Raw genomic sequence first — 24,010 nt, 5'->3', positions numbered from 1 at the left:
AGGCATCCATGTTGACCAACATGTCAGTGTTTGGGTGAGTTTTTCAGTTGCTTACTTCTCAGCAACTGAGTTGCAGTGCAACATTTAGCAGCGGCAATGTTATGGGCAGCATGATGCAACATACTGAGAGGGAGTTGTAGTACAGATGTAGCAGTGGTAGTGGCATAGTCATGAGCAACAATACAAGTAGTAGTATTGCAGTGGATGAAGGGCATCAAGCCAAGCATCAATAGTACAAAGGACCGATGCAGTGGATCAGTGTAATACTTCTGTTGAGAAGAGTTACTAGAGCACATTCCTCACTTAGAGGGAGTGTTGATTTTGGGTAGCATCAGATGTGCTCTAGCTCATAAATTTTGTGGAGGGGCTAGAATACATGAGATCTCTGAACCCATAAATTGTTTGGAGAAATTCCACCTGGATGAGGAGTTATTTAAAATAATTAATATTTTTAATGAGTTCCTAAGTCTAAACTTAGGAAAATAAAAATATTAATGGGTATTAATAAGAATATGGGTGAGAAACTTCTAAGTGATGAGGATGAAGTCTGTTTTAATCTTATAAGTTTACTTAGTTTAGAGACCCTTCATGCACTTTTTCTGATTTATTCCTACCTACTTATTATTTTTCTTTAACAAGTTATTTACAAAGTAAATACTGAAAATAAACACCAGTGCATGCTCAACATATTACAGATCAACAACTAAAAGAAACAAGAACAAACACACCACATGACACCATTATTTTTAGACCAATGTCCTCGGAAAAACCCAATGTGGGAAAACCGGTGCAGCTATCTAAGGGTTTTCTTATTAAGCAATATCAGAGTACAGTCTGGGTACCGAAACTAGCCTACCCAACAGAGAATTTCCTTAGCATCTATACCTCACAGTTTGAGAGAAATCTCCTAGCTGAAACCTCGGAAAACCCTTCCAGCAGCTCCTTAGCACAAAACTGGTCCTGCAACCCCAACGTTTGCCCAATTTGGACTGCGTCAGCCCCTCTTTGTCTCACGCTGGCCCTGCATCAGCCTTTCTTGGCTTGCGTCAGCCCCAGGAGGCCCCGCATCAGCTCTGGGAGCCTCTACTTCAGCTACGCTGGCCCCTCTGGTGCTCTGCGCAATTCTTGGATGCCTCTGCGTGAGCCCTTGCTCGCTCTTTGTCACCTTGCTTGGCTACTATGCTGCTCTCCCGGCACAATCTTTGCCTTCTCTGTTCCTCTGTACTCAATGCCCCTCAGCGGCTCTCCCGATCACTGATTCTATCTCTCTTAGCAAACCCCACTCTAGAGAAAAGAATCACTAATCATCTAGTGTGATCTCCAAGAGATCCTCAAGCCTCCTCTTATACTTTTCCTGTTGACGATTCAACGACTGAGATTAAGTCCCTAATCAATGGCTAAGATTAGATCTGGCTTGATCCATGTCTTTTGGACCACTCTAACATAGATTCATATTAATACACATTAATATTTTATTTTCCCTAAATTTAGACTTAGGGACTCCATTTAAAATATTAATTATTTTAATATCTCCTGGTCTGTTTAGAATCTGCCCAAACCCTTTCTGGGTATTGGAGATCTCATGTGCCCCAACCTCTCCACCAAATTTCGTGGCTAGAGCACATCCGATGCTACCCCAAATCAACACTCCCTCTTAGCGAGGACTGTGCTCCAGCAATAATCCTCACTGAGTATTACTCTGATCATCCAGCATCGGTATCTGTGCTGATGCTAGGCCTTCCTGCCCAACATCCTCTGCACTGCTGCCTCTTGTACTGTTGCCCACGGTTTTGCCACTGCCACTGCTGCATCTGTACGATAGCTCCCTCTGCATCTGTGCTGTTGCTGGTCCTTCCTCTCAGCACTGCACCTCCTCTCATCATGTTGCATCGTGCTGCCCACTACTGCACTGCAACTTAGTTACTGAGAAGTAAGTAACTGATCTCCCAACTGACATCCCTGTTGGGCTAGAAACACCGATTGATGCTGAAGCTCCCTCTGCCGCTGACAAGTGCTTCCTCTCTGACCTCTATGCTGCTGCATCAACTCCCTTCATCTCGCACCGTTGCACACCTCTCTGTGCTTTCCTGCACTGGTGCAACACTCCTGTGCCTCTTGCACTGCTGCAGCCTGCTAGCTCTGCGCTGTCTTGGGACTCCTGGACTATAGCTCTCTCTGCTGCTTCATCCGCATCCGTCTCTACCCACCCAGCCAGTCCTGCTACTCCTTGACGGGGCTCCCGTAGCAAGGTCTAATCCAAGAGGCTAGGTACCTCGAGGATCCTACCCCTCATCGCCTGTAGTCTGGCTGACTACAGCTCGATGTATCCCCACTTCCGCTCAAGTGGTGCATGTGCACTCATGGCACAATCATCGTCTGTCAAAACTTCCTTCTCTGCTCGTGCTGGCGTTGCCTTAGTCTTGGAAGACTCTCCCTTACTCTTCTTCCTTGGGCACTAGGTCGCATAATGACCCATCTCCCGACTGTGGAAGCACTTGATCTTGGAGAGATCTTTCTTCTTCTGCTTCTCTTGCTTTCCCTCAGATGCTAGGGCCACATCCTCCTCCTCCTGCTTGACCTTGATCCCTTTGCTGTTGCTACCTGTCTTTGACTGCCGTCTGATCTCTTCCTTGCGAAGAGATGCCCACATCTCGTCCCAAGGTAGGAGAGTCCCTTTGCCCAGGATGCTATGGACAAACACTTCCCACTCTTTTGAGACATCATTTAGGGATGTCCTCACCATAAGCTCCTGATCCGGTGTCGCTACTATAACAGTCAACTGATCTTGGATCTTGTTCAGTCCTCTGAGGAAGGAATCAATTGATTGACCCTTCTTCATCTGATACGACCTCATTTGGTTCTCAAGCAACATTCTTCTCTGCACAGAAGTATGCTGGTACAGGTTCTTGAGAGCCTCCCACATCTCAACTGCCGTTTCCTTCTCGGCTATATGTGGTACCACATGATCCTTGACCCCGTCAAGGATAATGCACTTGTCCCTCGCCATCGCCTCCTTGTACTTGTCATTATCATTGGGATCGACTGGGATAGCTATAACCTTCAAGGCGAAGTTCTTGACACGAATCCTGTCAAGCACTGATAAGATTCTGGCCTTCTAGACTATGAAGTTCGATGCTCCGTCTAGTTTATCCAGGACTCTTACCCCGTGTAGTGCCATGACGCTCCTCTACTTCCCTCTTGGAAGTTCTCTGTTCGACTCCTCTGAGTCTCTACTTCTTTTCTGGAAGTTCTCTTCTAGACTCCCTCTGAGTCTTGATTTCCCTCCTGGAAATACTTCTGCCGCTTCTCGAGATGCCCCCTACTCTGATCGTCTTGTGCAACTGAACTGCTAAACTAGGTTCCTCAGCTAGAAACCCTCAATAACAACTCCTCTGGCCTTGCTTTGTCAGGTACTGTTCTGTCTATAGTGCCTCACCAACTTCACTCTGCAATATTCCTGCAGCCTTCTAGACCCCAACAACTGCCTCTTTGTGAACTGCGTCAGCCACTCTCCGCCTCACGATGCCTCTGCATCACCCTCGATGGGTTTGCGTCAGCCCTGGGATGCCCTACGTTAGCCCTATGGCCCTCTTCGTCAACTGAGTTGTAGTGCAACATTTAGCAGTGGCAATGCTATGGGCAACATGATGCAACATATTGAGAGGGAGATGTAGTACAGATGTAGCAGTGGCAGTGGCAGAGTCATGGGCAACAGTATAGGAAGCAATATTGCAGTGGATGAAGGGCATCAGGCCAAGCATCAACAGTACAGAGAACCGATGCAATGGATCAGTGTAGTACTCTTGTTGAGAAGAGTTACTAGAGCACATTCCTCACTAAGAGGGAGTGTTGATTTTGGGTATCATCAGATGTGCTCTAGGTTGTAAATTTTGTGGAGGGGCTAGAATACACGAGATCTCTGAACCCATAAATCGTTTGGATAAATTGCACTCGGATGAGGAGTTATTAAAATAATAAATTTTTTTAATGAGTTCCTAAGTCTAAACATAGGAAAATAAAAATATTAATGGGTATTAATAAGAATATGGGTGAGAAACTTCTAAGTGACGAGGATGAAGTCTGTGTTAATCTTAGTCGTTGATTAGGGACTTAATCTCAACCATTGATTCATCAATAGGAAAAGTATAAGAGGAGGCTTGATGGTTAGTTGGAGATACACTTGAGAGATCAGTCGGTTTGATTTTCTGGGGCGAGGTTTGCTGAGAAAATCAAATAAGTGATCTATTGCAGCAGAGGGGCAGGGATAGTTGAGGTTGGAGGATCTTCTCCAGGACCTCAAATACACATTAAAGAGAGGTAGAGAGATGCCAGAGAAGGCAGTGTAGACCCAGGGAGACTGACGCTGGGCCAGGAAAGGCCCATGCATTTCCAGTGTTGGGGTAGAGCCACCCTCCAGCAGAAATCCGAATTCAGCTGGGGAGTAGCAGGATCAGCCGAGAAGGCTGATGTCAGAGCTCCAGGAGGCACAAGGACGCAACGCACTGCTGATGCAGTGTCGCAGTGTGCTCCATGCAACCACTGCGAAGGGCCGACGCAGTTGTCGCTGGGGACAGTCAGTGTAGTTTCCAGAACGGAAATATTTTGCCGGGTGAAGTGAGGTAATCACACTTAGGTTTCTGCCAGTATATTTTTATCTCTGTAACTGGATAGCTGAGAGGGCATCCAGAGTTGTATTCAAAAGTACTGCTTAATAATAGAAAACTCTTAGCTGTTGCACCGGTTTTCTTGAATTGGTGTTTTTCGAGGATGTTTGTCGAAAAATAATGGTGTCCCTTGTGTATTTGTCTCGTTTTATTTTCAGTTCATGATCTGTATGTATGTGTAGTTTGCAATAGTGTTTTCATCGTTGTTTAATATTTAAATAACTTGTTGAATGTAAAAACAAGTAGGAGATGATAAACCAGTGATTGCAGTCGGATTTCTGATGTGTAGACAGTAGATTATAAATTCTCACAATGAAAGTATACGGGACTACCAAAAATTCTAAAATGAGAAACATTAGGTTTCTTACTGGTGAAAACTTCTTTGGGAATTTTGGAGTCCAACGCTTGATGAGAGCATCGATTTTGAACATATACAACAACATTGGCAGCTTCTCCCCATAGGAACTTTGGAAGTCCTTGATCATGAAGCATGGCACGAGTGGCTTCTATAATGGAACAATTCTTCCTCTCAGTAACACCATTTTTCTCAAGAGTATGTGCTGTATTGGTCTCCCTCTTAATGCTAGCTTCTCTGCAATAGTTATTGAATTCATTTGACTCATACTCAGTTCCATTATCGGTCCTCAATATTTTGATCTTCTGCCCTGTTTGATTTTCCACCAAGGCTTTGAAGACACAAAACCATGAGAATATTTCGTGCTTCTTCTTCAAGAAATATATCCAAGACTTGTGAGAGAAGTCATCCACAAAGACAGTGATATAAATCTCCTCCTAATGATGTCAGATGCAACATACCAGATAGAGCAAAATGAACCAATTGCAAAATGTCTGTGGTCTTGCTATCACTTGAGGGGAATGGTCCACTTGTATGTTTTCTCTCGGCACATCCTTGACATACACCTTCATGCTCTTTTTGAATTTGTGCATACCTGTAACCATCTTCCTTGCATCGGGTAGAGCCTTATAGTGAAGATGAGCAAGCCTCTGGTGCCATAGTTCAGATTGAAGACTTGATTTTTCGGCCATTTTAAAGAGTCTTCCTTATCTTTTAGCCTCTCCTGAATCCTATGTTGGTTGTCCCTGTATGGGTTCTATAGAGTTGCATTATCACCTTCCAATCACAATGTTTGAGCATTCAGCCATCCTGGATGTCATAAATTTGTTGATGCTTGGTTTGTCACTTGGCTATATGTGAAGAGTTCTTGCTCATGAACTATCTTTGTCATTTCGCCTAAGAATTTGAACAAGATTTTACACCCTATCCAAGGACTAACACCATTCCTTATTCACCATTCCCAACCTGCCAAGCTAACTAGTTCTCATAGTGATAATAAGCTCTCTGCCAATATTATAGACAAACAATTTTGTCATATATAATAGGGGGTCCATCTTTGCTGTTAAGTCAATCTAGCCCTGGCATTTGCCATGAGATGCTAAAATAACATCTTATCTCCCAATACATGCTAGGTGTTGAGGATGTCAGAGGAAGCATTTGGCAAGACTTCTATTTACTTCTTGAAATTCTTTATGAAATGGGGGCTTAAAAATGTTTTTGTCATATCACATTGGTTGAACATTTTTTTTGAATATGCATTTTTTGAAAAAAATGCTTTTAAAGGAATTTGGCTATTGGTCTTGTTAAGGTATATTGAGACATTTTGATTAGTTGATATATGAGATGAACCACTTAATTGTTGATTTAGGGTAGCATCGAATGTGATCTAAGCCTCAAATTTTGCCGGTAGGCTTGGGCACATGTATTTCGAAGAACCAGAAAGCGTTTTGGGAAATTCCACTCAGAAGTGATTTTATTAAAATAATTAATATTTTTAATGGGGTTCCTAAGTCTAAACTTAGGGAAATTAAAATATTAATGGGTATTAATCTAATCAGGGCTAAAACTTCTAGAAAAAGCCATGGATCAAGCCATAACGATCTGAGCCTTTGATTATGATTTAATCTAGGCCGGTGGTTGTCCAATTGGAAGATATAAGAAGGGGCTTGAGGGTCATTTGGAAAATACACAAAGAGATTGAGAAAATCGATTTTCTGAACTGAGAAGTTCTCAGGAGGAAAAATCAATTGAGGAGATCTCTTGCAATTGAGGGGTAGGGATAGCAACTTCCAAAGGGAGAGATTCTCAGTCGGAGATACATTAGCAGAGAGGCAGTGAGTGATCCAGAAGCCTTGACTCAGAGGCTGACGCAGGGCTAGAAGGGCCACACAAAAGCAGCGCAGAGGGAGAGACAGAAAGTTGAAAGTCAGAGCAGAGGGTCAGTTTCAGCAGTTGGAAGTCGGGGTGTGAGACTGGGAGGCTGAGAGTAGTGACTTTGGGCCACTGATCAATTCCCCAGTTGGGTGATGCAGTGCCCGAAAGGGTTGACGCTGGGACAACGTAGAGGTAGCACAGAGATAGCGTAATGCCTTCCAGGGGCACTTCATCCAGCAACTAGAACAGCCGGGACATTTTTTCAGTGATTGTGTGAGGTAAACTCACAAAGCTTTTGCAAGTATTTCTCTCTGTAATTGAATAACCTTGTGAGGTATTCAGTGATGCATTCGAATTTTGTCACTGATTAATAATAATAAACCCTCAGAGCTGTTGCACCAGTTTTCCTGCATTAGGGTCTTCCAGGGACTTTCGTCCAAAAATAATTGTCCTATGTGTTTCTATTTTCCTTGCTTAGTTTCTATGTTTCAGAACCATATTTAATTGGTGTAGGCTGCTTCAGTAATTACTTCAATGTTTCATGAAGAAATCTGAAATAAGCTTGTAATGCAATTGACAATCTAGGTGAAGTAGATTTAGTTGGTTGCAGTAGGATTCCTGAGACTGTTAGATCTAGGAATTTTCACATTAACTCTCGATGATAATAAACAAAATGTTTTCCTCAGTAAAAAGGTGTATTGTTGAGTGTTTGCTTTATATGGATGCTTGTTTAGGTGATTTCTACTTCCAACATCAAAATGAAGATGATGGAAACCTAAAAGAGCATCAATAATGGGTTATGTAGGAGACAATTGTTGTTGTATAAAGGATATGTCATGTGCCAAGGTTGCTCTTCTAGAAAACCTATGGGCACCACTAGTTACTTGGCGATTTGATAAACACGAGCTCACCCATATGCATATTCATGTCAACATTTTTTTTTTGAAAAATTCTTGAGTTACAAAATTATGAAGTTTTATATTTGAGGGGATAAACATAAGAATTGTTATTTCATGTTAAGAGGGTTGCCAGTGTGCTAACACTTAATAATTTTATGTTTGTGAATCATTAATGTTTATGTCACATACAACATATTATTGACTTGTGACCAATGTACTGTAATGTTAAATATCAATGTTAGGGGTGAGATGGTTTAATGTTAGGTAATTAAACCACTGTTGCGAGAATTGCGATAATATCGAAAAAACGCGGTTTCTTGGAAATAGTAATATTATCCCCTGATTATTACGTGAATTTTTATTTATTTATTTATTTATTTTTTTTCGCGGAAAATCGCGATAACTTGAAATTATCGCAATTATTACGAAAAATTGCGATTTTTTGGGAAAAAATCTTGATTTTTATTTTTTTTTATTATCTAATTTTGCTGATTTTTTTATGAGGAGGAGGAGGAGGAGGAGGAGCAATAGGTGGAGGAGGTGACACAACCTACCCAAGCTATCCGTGTCACCAATAGAGGACGTGATCTACCTCCTGTAGCTCCTAGTTCTTCAACTTCTAGAGTACACAGAGTCCACTGCCAACTCCACCGGCATCTACATCTAGAGGGAAAGCTATTGCATTTTCTTGCAAGAGGGGCAGAGGAATTTAGTGGTATTAGTTATTTGGTTCATTTCATTGCATATGACATTATGACTCATGATATGAGATATGTTATTATATTTTTTGTTGATATTTTGAGGCTGAGTTGGGACTCGGGAGTCAGGACTGACTATTCAGGACATGATTCACTATTATGTGTGATGTAGCAATAGAAATGATATTACACATCTTATATATTAGTTCTTTTATCATATTTATGTGTCAATGTATTTATTTTATGTTGTAGATGCTTTAGATATTAAAAAAATTGAAAAAAAATGAATATTTTTGTATTTTACAATTATTTCCCGATTTTTATAATTTTTTTCCGATGTTTTCCCTCGCCGATATTATCCCGATAACGATTACTGCAACATTGAATTAAACCATCTGACCAACTAGGGAATCTGTTAGTATATCACTTATATGGTGATTCATTGTCTGAGAGATGTAAAGTTACAATATTGGTAAAAAATGTTTTTATTTTATTTTCTCTCCACCTTTTATGCAGTCTAGTTTCCTATAATCTATGCATTGATGTACTAGTAATCATTTAAATTCATTTTCTGCCTGTAAGTTTTCTTTTTATTTGATAGTTTGGGTAAGGATTTTATTGTGGGGTATGTATAAACATAGTGTGCTGCTCTAATTGATGGTGACCTTTTATATTGACATGGTTCTACTATTTTATTATATAATGTTGATGCTTGATATAGTTTCATGTCCTTTTATTTTAGAGTTGAATAATATCAATAAATTGTTGATTTATTTAAACTTTGTTTACTATTAGTACTAAGACAAGCATTGTTTCAACTGCTAGTCTCCTGTGGATGGAAAACCAATGCTTCTTACTCCTGAAGAGTCAATTCAAATTCAAGTAAGGGACTTGAGTAATATTTTTCAATCGTTTAATGTCTTTCCTTTCTTATTTACTAGAAAGAAACTTTATGATATCATGATCAAATCAAACTGTCTTAGGTAACCTTAGAATGAACACTATTATCTTTGTTAATTGCATGCAAATATGAACAGCAAATTTCTTATTCATTTTTTTGTCATTACAGGGGTGAATTCAGTTTTAATGTCTCTTTTTAAATTGTCGTTTCTATTGCCATCATGTTTTTGTTTATTTAATTTTTTTACTCATGAACACATCTTATATCTGCCATTATGCAATTGTATTTAGCTTTTCCTTCTGTTGGATATCTAAAAGATTTTTGCATGTGTGATGATGGGTTGTGTATCCTTTGATTTACTTTTCATGTATGTTTATGATTGACTGGAAAGATGTTCCTAATCAGTTGTATTTCAAATAGTGACTATATTTGTGTTATGCTGTAATCTTTTTAAAGTGTCTAGCAAATTGTACCTTTCAATACTATATTTTACTCATTTCACTCTTATGTCTAACCTGCAAATCCACCAACGAATTTGTATTGCCATGGTTGGTACTGACCTTGATATGTCCATCTTTGATATGGAAACAACTCTATGTTCAACTTACACGGGTGATTTCTTCTTCTCATCTTTGGCTTTTACCTTTTTATCAAACTGATGTTCAAAGGACTTTATCACAACAAAGAATAAATCAGAATAGACCTGTTATACAATTTGCTTTGATCAAGAAATGGTTCAAATGCTTGGATCAATTTACTGACAATACCAAGAAAACCTAATTGGCTCTCTCCACATGACTAGATAGTCCCTCAATGGCAAAAATTGGTAGTCTTAGCATAATTTTATTTATCATCAAGAAAAGTTAAATTTAATTAACCCCAAAAGATATATAAAGAAATAAAATATAGACAAGAATCATTCCACAAATTGCACAAATAAAATTTACACTGGAGTTTACAAAACGTGAACTCTTTATTATGATAATATTTATCTCAATTGACAACAGAAACATTTACGATGAGGAAAGCCTAGCCTTTATAGGAAAATTTTTAATGGCTAGTTAACGGTTAATGGGACTCTCCCTTCAATGAAATATTACTACTATCTCACAAGGTGATTGACTTTGATAAAGTTCTTTGAGTTGACACATGAATTACCTTTGCTAGTAGTCTTTAGTGATCAATAATCGAAGTAGCAACTTTATCTTCCCCAATGTTCCACTCCCTTAATCCATCTAAAATTTAATTTGCACAAAAAGGTTGTATGGCTTCTCCTTTGAACTTGATTTGGTCATCTTGAAGAAAAATTTAGTTGTAACGACTATTTCTTTGCTTCATCTCTTAACTTTGTTAGTTTTCTTGCAAAACTAGCATCCAACAATTAATTCCTAGTAAAAAACTGATCCACTGATTGTTAAAATTGGCAGCTACAGGATGAATTTGCCCAAGGAGAAGCCCAACTACCCCAAGAAGGAACCACTCTTTCAAAAGAAATTTCAAAATGGTCAAAGAAAAGTTGCTTCTTTGTGTTTGACAAGTCGGCCCCACCAAGAGAAATTACCCCTCCTCAACCACATATAAATAGGCATTCGTTGACCTCACTTGGAGACTCATCCATCACATCAGTCATCACTTCAAAGAGGTTCGATCTGACTTGAAAATCACATAAGATATTCACAAGTGCGAAGGAGGAGAAAGAGGATTCTATTGACTAGTGTTGACTTTTTGATTTGGGATACTTTGACCAACGTTGACTTGTGAACTTTGACTCTGTTTTGACTGAATTTCTTTCTATTTTGGGAGGTGGAATTGGGGGAGACTTTGATTGAGATTTTCTAGGCACTTTGACTGAGGTTGATCGCAGGGTTGACTAGGGTTTGACCGCATGTCAAACCTGAGATTCTCTCCTTTGACCAAGAATTTTGCTATTGTTTTGATTGAGTTTTGCTGAGGAAGGCTAAATCTATCACTGGGTTGACCAAACTTTTATGGGCAAGTTGACCATTGACTTTGACTGGTTAGGGCAAATTGTTGACTACTGCTGATTGTTCCTCCACAGGCCGAAATATTGACACTGGTATCTTTGACCATATTTGACTTTCTCTCTCATTGTTGACTTATTTTGGATTGGTCGATTTGGGAAGTTAGAGCCTCGACTTTGACTTTTTGATGGATGTACTATTTGGATTATGTATCTCATGCTGAACGTTGATTGACTAAGAGAAGAATAAGAATTGATTAAGGGTTTTCCCCCTTGTGGGGTTTTTCCCGGTCTTTAACCAAATCTCCGTGTCTCGTTGTGCTTGGCTATCTTCTATTGTGCATTTATAGTTTACTGTTCTATCTATAATTGCTTATCTGTTATTGGGGTGATTGAAATTGGAAGAAATTGTTTAAAGTGATTATAACAACATATGGAAAATTAACATGGGATCAGAGCTAAGGTGAAGGTTAGCCTAAGGAGACTAGAGAGCACCCCTTGGAGACATTCTTTTTGTTGATTGATGATCATTTTCTTGGGCAAGATGACTACCTCCTATTTCAAGATGGAGGAAAAGATGAATGATGTCTCCAACTCTGTAGCATGGAGGGCTTGATTGGATCTCACACTTGAAGAAAATGATGTGATGGAATATGTTATGGGTCAAGTAGTTGAAGCTTTGGAGAGTGCTAATGCTAGTGCCAAGTTTAAATACAAGAAGGGTGAGATCAAGGCCAAGGAAATCATTTGATTCTCTCCGGGATCATCTCATCACTTATGTGTCGAAGATGAAGAAGTCAAAGGAGATGTATGACAAATTGATTGGGATGTATGAGGTCAACAATATAAGCCAAATCATCTCTTTGAAGAGTCAACTCCCTAACATTAGGATGTGTTGAAAAATGGATAGAGGTAGATATTAATCTGATTTTCCTTAGCTTTAATATTTGCTTGTGAACTTATTAGCTTTCTTGTGTTCTTTTAGTTAGATCTTTCATCAAACAAATATTAAGAACATACAATGTAACAATAAAGGACACATATATTAGGCTCTTAGCTCGGGCAAAACCCCTCTAATGGGAAAACTCAGAAACTCTTCTCTTCTTAGAATCTGCTTCAAATGAGATACAAAGACCCAACCCCAGTCCAATCCTTCTCCTAGTACCAAGTCATCCCATTCAAGTGTGTAGAAAATAATATTGTTGATCAGATCTTGGATACTTTGGTACATTCTCAGTTGAATTAACAACTATCCAGTCACAGAAGTTGAGGAACCCATAGTGGGTCGTTTGAAGACTTATCTTCTAAATAAGAAAAGGGGTTTTCCTTACTTTTTTCTCTAGATCGAAATTTATCTATTTTTAAAATCTTTGAAAAATTATTTTAGAGATTTAATGAATAGATCTTCTATTTAAAGAGCTTAACATTGTAAATTTGTGAATAGATCTTGTATATATATTCCCTCCTAACCTTGTGTATAATTTCTATTTGTCTTGTATATACTTATCGAATTTTCTTGACTTTATTTCTTTGCCGATTCGAAGAGGGCATCGATTTTGGGCTTCGATCTATCTGTATATATTTTTTGCAAGCTTAATCCCATCAAAGTTTTGGAGAAAATCATTTTCTGAAGTCTAGATCAGCCTCCTAGCCTAGAATGCTACGACTTTTGAGGGCAACGAAGATTTTCAAGGAGCCGTCTAGCCTTTTCTGATGGCTGCAAGGGTTTGGAGGGCCTATTTCGCTCTAGATCGAATTTTTCTCCAAGGGTTTCCCACATATAATTTTTCACAATTTTTTTTGAAGGGTTTCGCTTGGGGTTTTGGCCACTTTTTTCTCTTCAAATCTCATTCTTGGGTAGTCGCTAGCCTTAGGGCTTGTTTTGGCACCTTGTGAGGGTGTGTTTGTGGCTCATACAATTTTTGGAGGCTTTTTCTTGAGGGCTGTAGGCATTTCTAGGTCTCCTTCTCTAGGCCACAAGCCCTCTAGGGCTCTAAGTCCTTGCGATTAATTTTGTTTGCTAACCCTTGTGATTTTGCAGGTGTTTCAATGAATTTTTGGAGGGTTTCACCATATACTTTCTTAGCATCGATTTCAAAGGCTTGACATCATTTGCAATTATTTTTTTGGGAAGCTGCATATTTTTAGGTCTCTTTGCTCAAGGTCGAGAGCTTCTAGAGGGGCCTCTTCCTTGATTGGTGCATTGGTATAAGGGAGTCAAAATTTTTTTGAAGTAATTTTAGCTTTGATCTTAAGAAGAATAACCATAAAGTTTTTTAATAAAATTCAAATAAAATTTGAATCACTTTTTTGAATAGGTCGTGAGGTCTTAGGGGCCTTCTTTCAGCTAGACTGTGAGGTCTTAGAGACCTTCTTTCAATTAGGCCGTGGGCTTTTGTTGATAAATGATAATAATCATAAATAGTGATTAGTTAATTAGTAATTAGGTTGAAGAGTCATGTCTAAATGAGACATGAATCTCCATGAAGAGACACCTGCTTGGTGTATAGCAATCCTATCGCTCTCATTGTATCATCATCTTATTCTTACATTTAATATATAATATTTGTACCCTCATGTATATCTTTATATTCCAAGTCTTTTGGAGTAATTAATATGTAGAAGGAACCTTGTTTGCTTCATTTGGTATCATAGCCACGTCTAATCCGACCATTGGTCATCAACCTTGCGCCAACCTTGTTGTCGTGAAACTGAAAGCCTTTCGCTATAAAAGTTTTTGGAGTTTCTCCAGTTTCGCGAGAGGCCCTTCGCTGTCTTTAAAAAAGAAAAAGAAAAAACATATTAAAAAAATAATAAACATAAAAAAGTATTTCATAAAAAAAGCAAAATATCGAATATATAAAAAAAATTATATTGAAAAAATATAAGTCAAAAAATTAACCAAAAAGGAAAACAAACGCAGTCGACTGCAATCACCCGAGCCGACTGCATTGGAACAGTCAGAGCCACCGTTTGCCGTGGAGCATCATCCCCCTGACTCACGTCGAGTTCTCGCGCTAGCCACCATAACCGCGACAATTGTCGTTCTCTACCATCGACATCCAGGCACTGCACCGAGCCCCCATTTGTCAGGCATCAGTCCAGGTCCTTGGTTGTGTGTTTGGCTATGCTGCCTGTTCCGTTGCCCTCTCTGTGCTTTCCGTGGTGTTCCGCTATACTTGCAATTCCTTGCCATTGTGAATGGTACATCCCTGTTGCTGCACAGACCCGGTCTCACACCGCTCCTCTGTCCCCGCGTTCCCCCGTTGTTCCCTGCCTACATCCACTCCCTGCATCGGTTGTGACGTCTGTTGGCCTCCCCCATTGCGTTGACCCTTGCGTTTAATCCTCCCCCGTGGCTTTTATCGCTGCCCTTCGTAGACCCCGCTGTCGAAGACCCACTGCCAACCCGACTTACCTGTCAACACGGTCAACAGGTTAATCGTTTTCGTAGGAGCGTGGTCAAATGGTGTGAGCTACAGATCACACGATTTAATCTATTTATAATAACTATATATTTATATAGTTACATAACAATAAATCATAAATTAATTTAATTGTTATTAAAAAATATTAATTTAATTAATTAAAAAAAAGAAAAGAGAGAGAGCTAGTCAAAAATCAAAACGACAGAATTCGGATTAATACTAAAGTCCGAAGGAATGATAAAGTTTTGAAGGTTTTGAAGAAAAAAATATGGGTTTTTTTTCAAAATGTCCCTTCTGTTCAGAGGGATATCCTAATTGTCAGGAATCATTTAGAAATCAAAATGTTGCCTGCACAAAATGTTACAAAATTTTTACGTTAGTTGAATGTCTAAGTGTCACAGAAAAACAATCATTAGCAAGAGATATGAAACAATTAATGACACTATATAAGCAACGACAAGCTGATTTTAGTAAGGGAATGAAGGAAACAAAATCCACATTACAAGTTGAAAGCCCATCATCACTCCTACAAAATGATGTAACCCAGTGTACCGAGAAATTGCAACTAGAAGATCAAGAGAAAGGCAAAATAGCCAGACTTTAGCAAAACAAGAAAGCGTTACAACACGAACATAAAAATCTTGTGGATATGCATTACAAATAAGTAATGGAAAAGGATGAAGAAATCTCTCGCCTCAAGGACCACGTCGAAAAATTACTTGCACAAGTGAAGAAGACTAAAGTCACAAAGAAGGAACTCAAGCAACACTTATTAGAACAAGAAGAGGAAACCTTGCGTTTAAAGAACCTTAATAAAAATTTATTAGAACAAGTCAGAGATCTAAAAGATGAAAAACTCAAAATTCAAAACATTGAAAATAAGGCTGATGAATCAGAAACCAAAGAACTTTTATATCTACGAAACCATAATCAAAGTCTACTCACTCAAATTAAGAAACTTAAGGATGATAAGAAAGCATTAAAATACAAGTTAGAACAATTTACTCAAGGAAAAGTATCGAAATCTCCAGTCGTAACAATCCAAGTTGAAGATAAGGGAACAAATACTGATCCAATGAATATCATAAATCAAGAAGAATGCAAACTAGTTGAAGAAAATACGCACTTAGATGTTGCAGTTTAGATGATAAACACCCCAAGTGAAGGTTCTATAACCAACTCAACAACGTTGTCACCTGAAGTAAAGAAAAAAAATTCCACACACTTAATAAGGGAAAGTCAAACCGAAAAAGTTCCCTATCGGCATCTGAATCATGAGAGTAGACAACTTAACCATGCTACGTATGAAGACCATTCAGAACAAAAACAACAAACTGATGTTCCAGAGAATAGTGATGTAGCCTCAATCCAATCCTATGATGACAAGTCGTTTCAAAATTCCAGCGATCAGAATATTCCTCAGAAGATTAATCTAGGATGGTTTGATCCCTTCTCGGTGCGACAATTTTGTTTGTTACTTAGAAGATCGTATGAACTTGTATCGACGAAAATGACTGTTCCAAGACGAGAAGACATTCGAATTCGAAAAAGAGATCGAGCCTTTTTCATTAACAAGCTTTGAGGACAAAGCTTTTTGAGGAGGAAGGCAATGTTATGAATAAATATATAGGAAATAATGTAAATGATAATAATCATAAATAATGATTAGTTAATTAGTAATTAGGTTGAAGAGTCATGTCTAAATGAGACATGACTCTCCAAGAAGAGACACCTGCTTGGTATATAAGCAATCCTATCGCTCTCATTGTATCATCATCTTATTCATACATTTAATCTATAATATTTGTATCCTCATGGATATCTTTATATTCCAAGTCTTTTGTAGTAATTAATCTGTAGAAGGAACCTTGTTCGCTTCAAAGGCCGAGGTCTTTTGGAGGGTTGGATCAACTTGTTTGAAGTGTTTTGAATCATGATTGATAGTTAGTCTGGTTTGGTTTAGTATCTTAAGGAGGTGGTTTGTGAAGTTATTGTATTATTGTAATCCTCTTAGAGTTGAAGAGTCCTTTCCCTTTGTCAAAAGGACTTTTCTTTTGTATTATAATAATAAAGATCTTTATGTTTTGAGGGATCTTGGGATCTCAATCCCATGGTATCCCGCCTCATTTAAAAGGGAGGCATCCTATTTTCCTTCTCTTTTAATTTCTTTAGATCTAGCTTTTAACTTGTTTCTCTTGCATTATGAGTTTCATTGTTATCGTAGTTTAGATCTAGTCTCTATTTGGATTCATTGACTATTTGATTTGTTGCATTTGGAATTGATCATGTCTTGGTTTCATTTGCAAGTTAAAGATTTCAAGTAGTCACTCTAGTATCTTGTTAGTAATCTCATTTTCCATCTCTCACTTGTGCTCTCATCATAATCTTTAATTGTTTTCATTGTATAATATAAGTAAAGACATCTTAAGTAGCCTTTCTTGTTAAAGGCATTGTGTGATATTGCTCTAACATCTAATCTAATTGCATTTCTGTTGTTTCATCGAGTAATATTATATTGCTTCATTGATCATTATTGTAAGCTAATCATCTTGTGCTCATAAGTGAATCTCAATTATAAGTGAATTGGCTCTTTCTTTTATTGAAGCATTATTGTCATTAAATCTCATTGGAACATTTGCATTTGCATCCTAGATCTAATTTGCATTCTTAAAATTTATCTCCAACCATATGCTTGATTGATATAGAGATAGGACATCCTTTTGCATTTCCAATTTGAGAAGCTTATCCTTAAGCAACGAATAAAATGAGTGACCTTGCAGTTCTCTTGTGGTAGAGTCCCTTGTAGGAACAAAGGCACTTGGGTTGCTAGAACTCCTTGGTAGGTATTGTTTATGAGGCCATAGCCTCCTTCCCCAGAAGTTCTCCCAACAACCTTGCTCTAAGTCTTGCTTCAATATTTGAGGAGAAGGCCTTCACTTTAGTTTAGACATTTAATTAAAATTAACCAAGATCCTTGCACTTCACATAGATTAGTCTTGCACTGATTCATCTGGCACTTCAATTGGTAATTGGAATTGTGAGCTAAATCAATTATTTTCTAGGAAGCTTTTCCTCATATTCTTGTGCTTATCAATTTCATGCCCATTTCTCTTTATTGAAAGTACAAGATTTCTTTCCTTGCAAGTTATATTTAACGTCTTATTGCACATAGTTCAATTGCTTATAATATCTTGATCTCTTGTACTAACCTTCTCTTGTAGCATTGCTTATCTTGTAACTTGAGATATAGTTTGTTTTGTGCAAGTATTTTAAATTTTATTTGAGTATTGTTATTAAGGCTCTGGTCTCTCTCTCCTCATGATTCTAAGTGTCACATTGATATTTTAACATTCACCTTGCTCAATAATAATAATAATCTTACTTGCCAATCAAGTTGCCTAGTGAAGTAATTGCCTTGCCCTTAGTCTCCTAGAATTTGTTGTTCCAACAAGTTTTCCTCTTTGATTCATCTTTAGGGATTACTTGCCATAACTTGTCTGGGAGGGAGCTTAAACGAAGTGAGTAGGGAATAGGTGACGACCCCTACTTTGAGCTTTGTGCCTTAGGTGTACACTTTGGGTGACAATTGGACCCAATGGACAAATGTGGACTCAGGTGGGGAAAATTTGAAAAGGGCTTGTAATGAGTGGAGGGAAGTGAGATATATGGTATCGGGAAGCGGGACTGTACAACCAAAATCAGGGTTTCCCATGTATTTCCATTCCTATAGCTAGTAGCGAATAAAGGAGATCCAACGAGACTAGGATACAAGATTAGCCCCCAATTCGAGGTAAGAAAACAAGAATACAGTCCAGGCCCTTTCTTTCCTCCAAATCCACCCACTAATCCATGCCTAAGTGTGCCCAAGAAAAGCAAGCATAAAAACCCAATTACATAATGAAAAATCATACCTTCGGGGTTGGATGGCACACCCTCAAACATATGATCATGACAGATGAGCGAGGGCTCACAATGGCTGGCTCAGGTGGTGTAGAATGGTAGCACATCGAGCTATCAGGTGGTTGCTGGTTGCCGATTGAAGACAAATCTAGGAAAAAAATCCTACTATAGAGGTCACCCACATGGTGGTGGGTAACAACCTATGCCATCAATGTGCTCTCCGATAGTGGTGACTCTGGAGTCAGACTAGGCCGATCTATGTCCTCCTCACGACCACTGATATTATTTGTCTCATGTGCAATCTCCTCATGCTCGATGTTGGGAATCATCTCTGTGTAGTGGGCCTTGCCCTTGGTGCACCAATATGATGATCCCACTCCTAATCTATGCTTCTCCTTCAAATGGAAAAACTCCCCAAACGATAAAGCCTTCCTGATCCTGGGGTCCAACTCATCATACTCATCAATCCCATCTGAGAAATACCTCAACAAATATGCAAAATTTTCTGGCTCCCTCTCCCTTTTAGGTTCATCCAGAAAATGAGGCATAGTAGGATGGCTAGTCTGGCTATACGTATGGGTCTTGTTCTGTTGGGTTGTGTGTGCATGTGCACGACTTCCTTCTCCTTTCCGAGAACCATCTTCTCCATTGTTGGCTTGACCCTGCTAGCTTTTTATTTGCATTCCCATAGTTTGTTGCATCATCTCTAGAACTTGTTGGTTTTGCCTCACCAATTGTTGGTTCGACCTCATCAACTTTGTTACCCACTGCTTGTGGGTGACACCTGTTGTTGCACAAAATGTCCAGGCACCGCGACAACGATTCAGATCGGGGGCTGTCACACTGATCCCCAATCTCTCCGTTTGAGTTGTCTCCCAACAACAGACTAAGGGGGGTAGACCCTATGGAGATGGAACGAGGGACGATTATTTGGGAACCAACCAATCTCGGAGACACAACGAAGCAACCAATACTTGTTTAGATTGCACAAGATTTTGAAGGTTTCAATTTGATTTGAGGAAAATGATACCATTGCCTTGTGGAGTCAGCGATTTTGTGAAGGAAATAAAGTCCAAGTAATGGATGGGAAATTGCTGCTAAATGATTTGACTATTTTATATGCAAATGCAAAACTTAAAGCTATGTGAAATGCAAGGACTTGGTCAATTTTAGTTAAATCCCTGTTCTAAGTTTGATCCCTTAAGGTTTCTATTGACCAAGCTTATGTTCGGAAGTAAATTTTAATGTGCAAAAACTAGCTTAGTATGCAAATGCAAAGTGAAATGATGTGATGGCGGAAGAAGGGCGTAAAATATATGTTATTTCTGAAATATGACGTGAGTGTTATTTAAGAGGCTCATAAAAAAATGATCTTAAGGTGAAAACAAATATTTATACCAACAATGTAAAATATGAAGTCTGCACAAATAATTACTGAAAACATAAATAGGAAACCATTGTAAAATGCTGGAAATAAAACACTTTATATTCAGAAATCCATTTGTATGAAGTAGTCAATCAGAGATCACTAGATGCACAAGTAAAACTAAGTTAATCCTTCTTGAATGAGCATGTGAAAACAAATGTACTTCAAAAATTAAATTAAGAACTCAGATTACAACGATTAGAAATATCAGTTCTAGTAATCTGCTCTTAAAACAAATGCCAACAGTTTATTTTAAAACAACAGTCCTATAACCATGCAAGACTCAGATTTTTTCTACGTGTAACAACAGAAACTTCAAATGACAAACTGATAACTAAAAATTCAGAAAATTTTCGAGTTTTAACTATTTCCAATCTAGTGATGCATTTGATCTTAAAACTCAGAAATAAATTACTGAAAAGCAGAGAAATAAGATTCAAAAATTTGTCAATGAGCATGCAAAAGGTTACTGAAGATAACTTCTATTTCTGAAATGTATTGCAGTAAAAGATGCAAACTAAATATGCTACGAAACTTTAGCTAATTGAAACTCTATGCTAGTATTAGTCTTGCTTTCAATTAGATCAATGAAATGAGGTAAGGGTTTGGAGGATGTGCACCAGTCAGCCCTTAGGGGCTTGAAGATACTTGGAGACAAGTTGCCCAAGTCACTGAAAATCTTCAAATCCAAATGGCAAACTCAGAATTTTTTTTGAGAAAAGTTTTTGTTGAAATTTTTTTGAATTTTTTTAGGAATTTTATGGGAAAAATTTATGGTGATAGGGAGTGAACGAAGAAAGGCTTGAGGGTGAGAAGAGGGAAGCGAGAATGAGGACCGAGGAGCAGGAGGCAAGAGGGAGGCCGAAAGGGTAACAAGGGAGAGGGAGGACGAAGGAGCAATGGAGTCGAGCGCTGAGGGAGATAAGGAGGGATGCCGGAAGGTTGGAGGGATAAGGGAGGCCGAGAGCAGGTCAAGAGGAGAAGAGGAGGGCCAAGAAGGGAGAAGGAGGCCAAGAAAGCAAGGGAGGCCGAGAATGAGAGCCGAGAGGAAAGAAAGGGAGGCCACGAAAGGGAGGCCAAGAAGGGGTTGGCGATGGCTAGCGCAGGGCCTCAAGGCTTTAAACAAAATTCACCCACGATCTTTCTAAAATTTCTCTTCAACCTGCATATAAAATAGAGATGCCATCCGGGGCCTAGATCTGTATCTAGAATCCACAAAAATTGCTTGCAATCTTTAGATCTGTTCCTGCACAAACAAAATATAAAAAAACCCCAAAGCACGTATATACAAAAATATGAAATACCTAAGACCCCAATGAATTAAAAAGTTGATATTTACAAATCTACAATAATATCCTACAGATCTAGTAGATCTGGAGATCAAAGCTCTCTATTAGCTAGATCTAAACAATTTTGCACAAATTTATATATAAATTGGAGATATTAAAAAGGTATGAGTCGAAGAAAAATCTTGCAAGTAAAATATTTTGTAAAATGACTTCAGAAATTAAAAACAATAGGCTCTTTAGATCCTATAATCTGAGAGTCAGTTGGTCCAACTGAGGACTTTCCCAAATGCCCAAAACTTGAATAATAACTTCTTCAAACTTAGATATGATTGTTAGATTAATAGAGATTCAAAATAATCATAAAATCATCAAGAAACAGAGATACCCGTTACTTATATCAAATCAAAATGATATATTACAAACCCAGAGATTTGTGCAAGATACCTATGCATAGATCAATCCTGAAAGGCTATTATCCAACAAATACAAATAAAAGCAACGAAGTATTAAGAGCAATATTGCCACAGAAATCTTGAAAGAGTGTTAAGATTTGGTATGATCTATGCTTAGAGCAAATTTACTTCAATTTTCCATATTAGCTCAATATCAATTCCAGATTAGCAATCACATTTAACATGATAGTAAAATGCAGATAGAACAAAAACATAAATCGTGGAAAACAAGCCAAGACAAGAGGACACAAGATGTGGTGCCAACCAGGGACAAACCCCAATGTGGGAAAACCCTTGATCAAATCTTCTTATGATCTTCAATAGTTCAGTAGAGAGAGAGATAATACATATACATTTGAAGTCAACACTTTGACTTGCCAAAATCAGACATCAAAGATCTTCACAATGAGGTCACAGATTTGATGACAAGGACTGCAGTTCTGAACTCAGGTGAAGGCAAACATTCTTCAACTAATTCTCCAAGGTACATCATCATGCTGCACCCTCAACACAGTAATATGAACCCATGATAATAACTCTGTCCATCTCATATTGCAGCAACATCATACAGTCCTCTTATGGCTTCAGCAGTATGAAAACTCCATGTATTATGCTAATGGTCTGAGCCCTCAAATACCCATATGAAATATTGACTGTGGTGTTATGGCTTGCAGCCTAACACACAGTCTTCAAGTAGCATCATAAACCTCTGCTGCTCACAAGGAAGTCTGCACCTTCATATTCTCTTACACGATCAGCTCATCAATCTACCTTCTATCAATGACGAAGCTCCACCAAGGTCACTGAACATAGGCCTATATTAATCTGCCTTCTAACAGTCCCCTTTGCTGCTCCAAAGGTCACTGTACCAAGGTCTTCAACACACTGATTTCTTCCACAGAATTCACTGTTCATAGCCTTCATCAAGTTCAGGATCTCACACCCCTTTCTCCATCCAAGTGACTGTACACAGCTTCTAAATCAAGGTCTGCAACATACAACAATAATGCCCTTGCATTTATTGTCAACACAACCCTAAAATATGTTGTCCAAGCACGCCTTGCTGAACAAACTTCAACGCATACCCTTCAACGCTCTTCTCCACGTCATACAAGCCACTTGTACTGAATTTTAGACGTTCCTTATCTGCTTGAAGCTTGATGCTGTCCCTGTCCAAATCATAGGTCAGATTAGGCCTCTTTTCTCTGCGGCAAGGTCATAACTTGATCATCCATTCTCTGCGGCCAGATTACTCCTTGTTGGACTGCGGATGAGGGCTTTTAAGGGATTCCTCTTGCTGCATACAAACCCTTAATTACTGCAGCCTAGGACAACATATTAGGGCTAAAGCTTTGCTGTAGATAGATCGCCTTTAGGGCTGAGATTAGGGTGCTTGCTTGCCTGTGTTAAAGCCTCTCCTAGGACTGCATAGGAGAGCCTTCTTTAAGGCAGCGTAGGTGCTTCTCTTCAATGTGATATAGGGCCTGTGTCTAGATGTCTCATGACTGTAATTTAGGGCAGCGTATAGGTCTCTTTAGACATCGTCTAGGGCTAGGGCATCTCCTCTAGGGCAGCATATTCTCTTAGGGACTTCTCCTTCCACCAAAACCCAAACAAGTGGAGAGGAAGAGATCACAAGAGATGTGTCTAAAATGACTTGCAAGCCACCTCTATTTATAGTGTAACGTTGAGGATAAGATGGGGTAAATTGGTTGTTGGCCGACCTTTACGAATTGTCACATAACACAAATAAATTCATATCTCCATGAATACATGTCGGAATCGGATGATTTTTAGATCAATCCTACACCTCTCAACGAGAGGAATCCAAGAAAAATATTAGCTTCCATAAATAAGATGACCCACATGGAGTTTGGCCCTAGTTGCCAATTTTAACACTCCCTCTCAACTAGGGAGAACTCCATCTGCTAATCCATCTGTCAGTCCGTACTATCTTTGCCATCAATGCAGTGCCCTGCTCTGCTTTGCTAAACTATGAAGAAGTGATCAAGAATGTATCATACCACTCTACTGACCTGAAGGCAGTGCCATATAAAGAGAGTGTCTCATACTACTCTTACTGATTTGAAATCAATTCCAAATAAAGAGAGTGTCTCATACCACTCTTACTGACCCGAATTC

The 24,010-nt window shown here is 38.7% G+C and overlaps 1 protein-coding gene across 6 annotated transcripts in view; it reads left to right on the top strand.

Moving 5' to 3' along the window:
- The window catches only part of LOC149266788 (uncharacterized), a 507,359-nt gene that overhangs the window by 220,640 nt on the left and 262,709 nt on the right, over positions 1–24,010 (top strand). For 5 of the 6 annotated variants that reach the window (XM_089430902.1, XM_089430881.1, XM_089430890.1 and 2 more), the window contains one exon: positions 9,317–9,373. The exons of the other annotated variant lie outside the window; for it this stretch is intronic. In XM_089430902.1, coding sequence (XP_089287028.1) covers positions 9,317–9,373 — 57 coding nt within the window. The remainder of the gene's footprint in view (positions 1–9,316; positions 9,374–24,010) is intronic. 6 annotated transcript variants of the gene reach the window in all.

Source organism: Pinus tabuliformis, chromosome 6, assembly GCF_031772625.1.
Source record: "Pinus tabuliformis cultivar Carrire ecotype Pingquan chromosome 6, CPIR1, whole genome shotgun sequence".
NCBI classification, from domain to species: Eukaryota; Viridiplantae; Streptophyta; class Pinopsida; order Pinales; family Pinaceae; genus Pinus; species Pinus tabuliformis.
The sequence above is the reverse complement of the archived record's forward strand: the minus strand, read 5'-3'. Positions and strand labels throughout refer to the sequence as shown.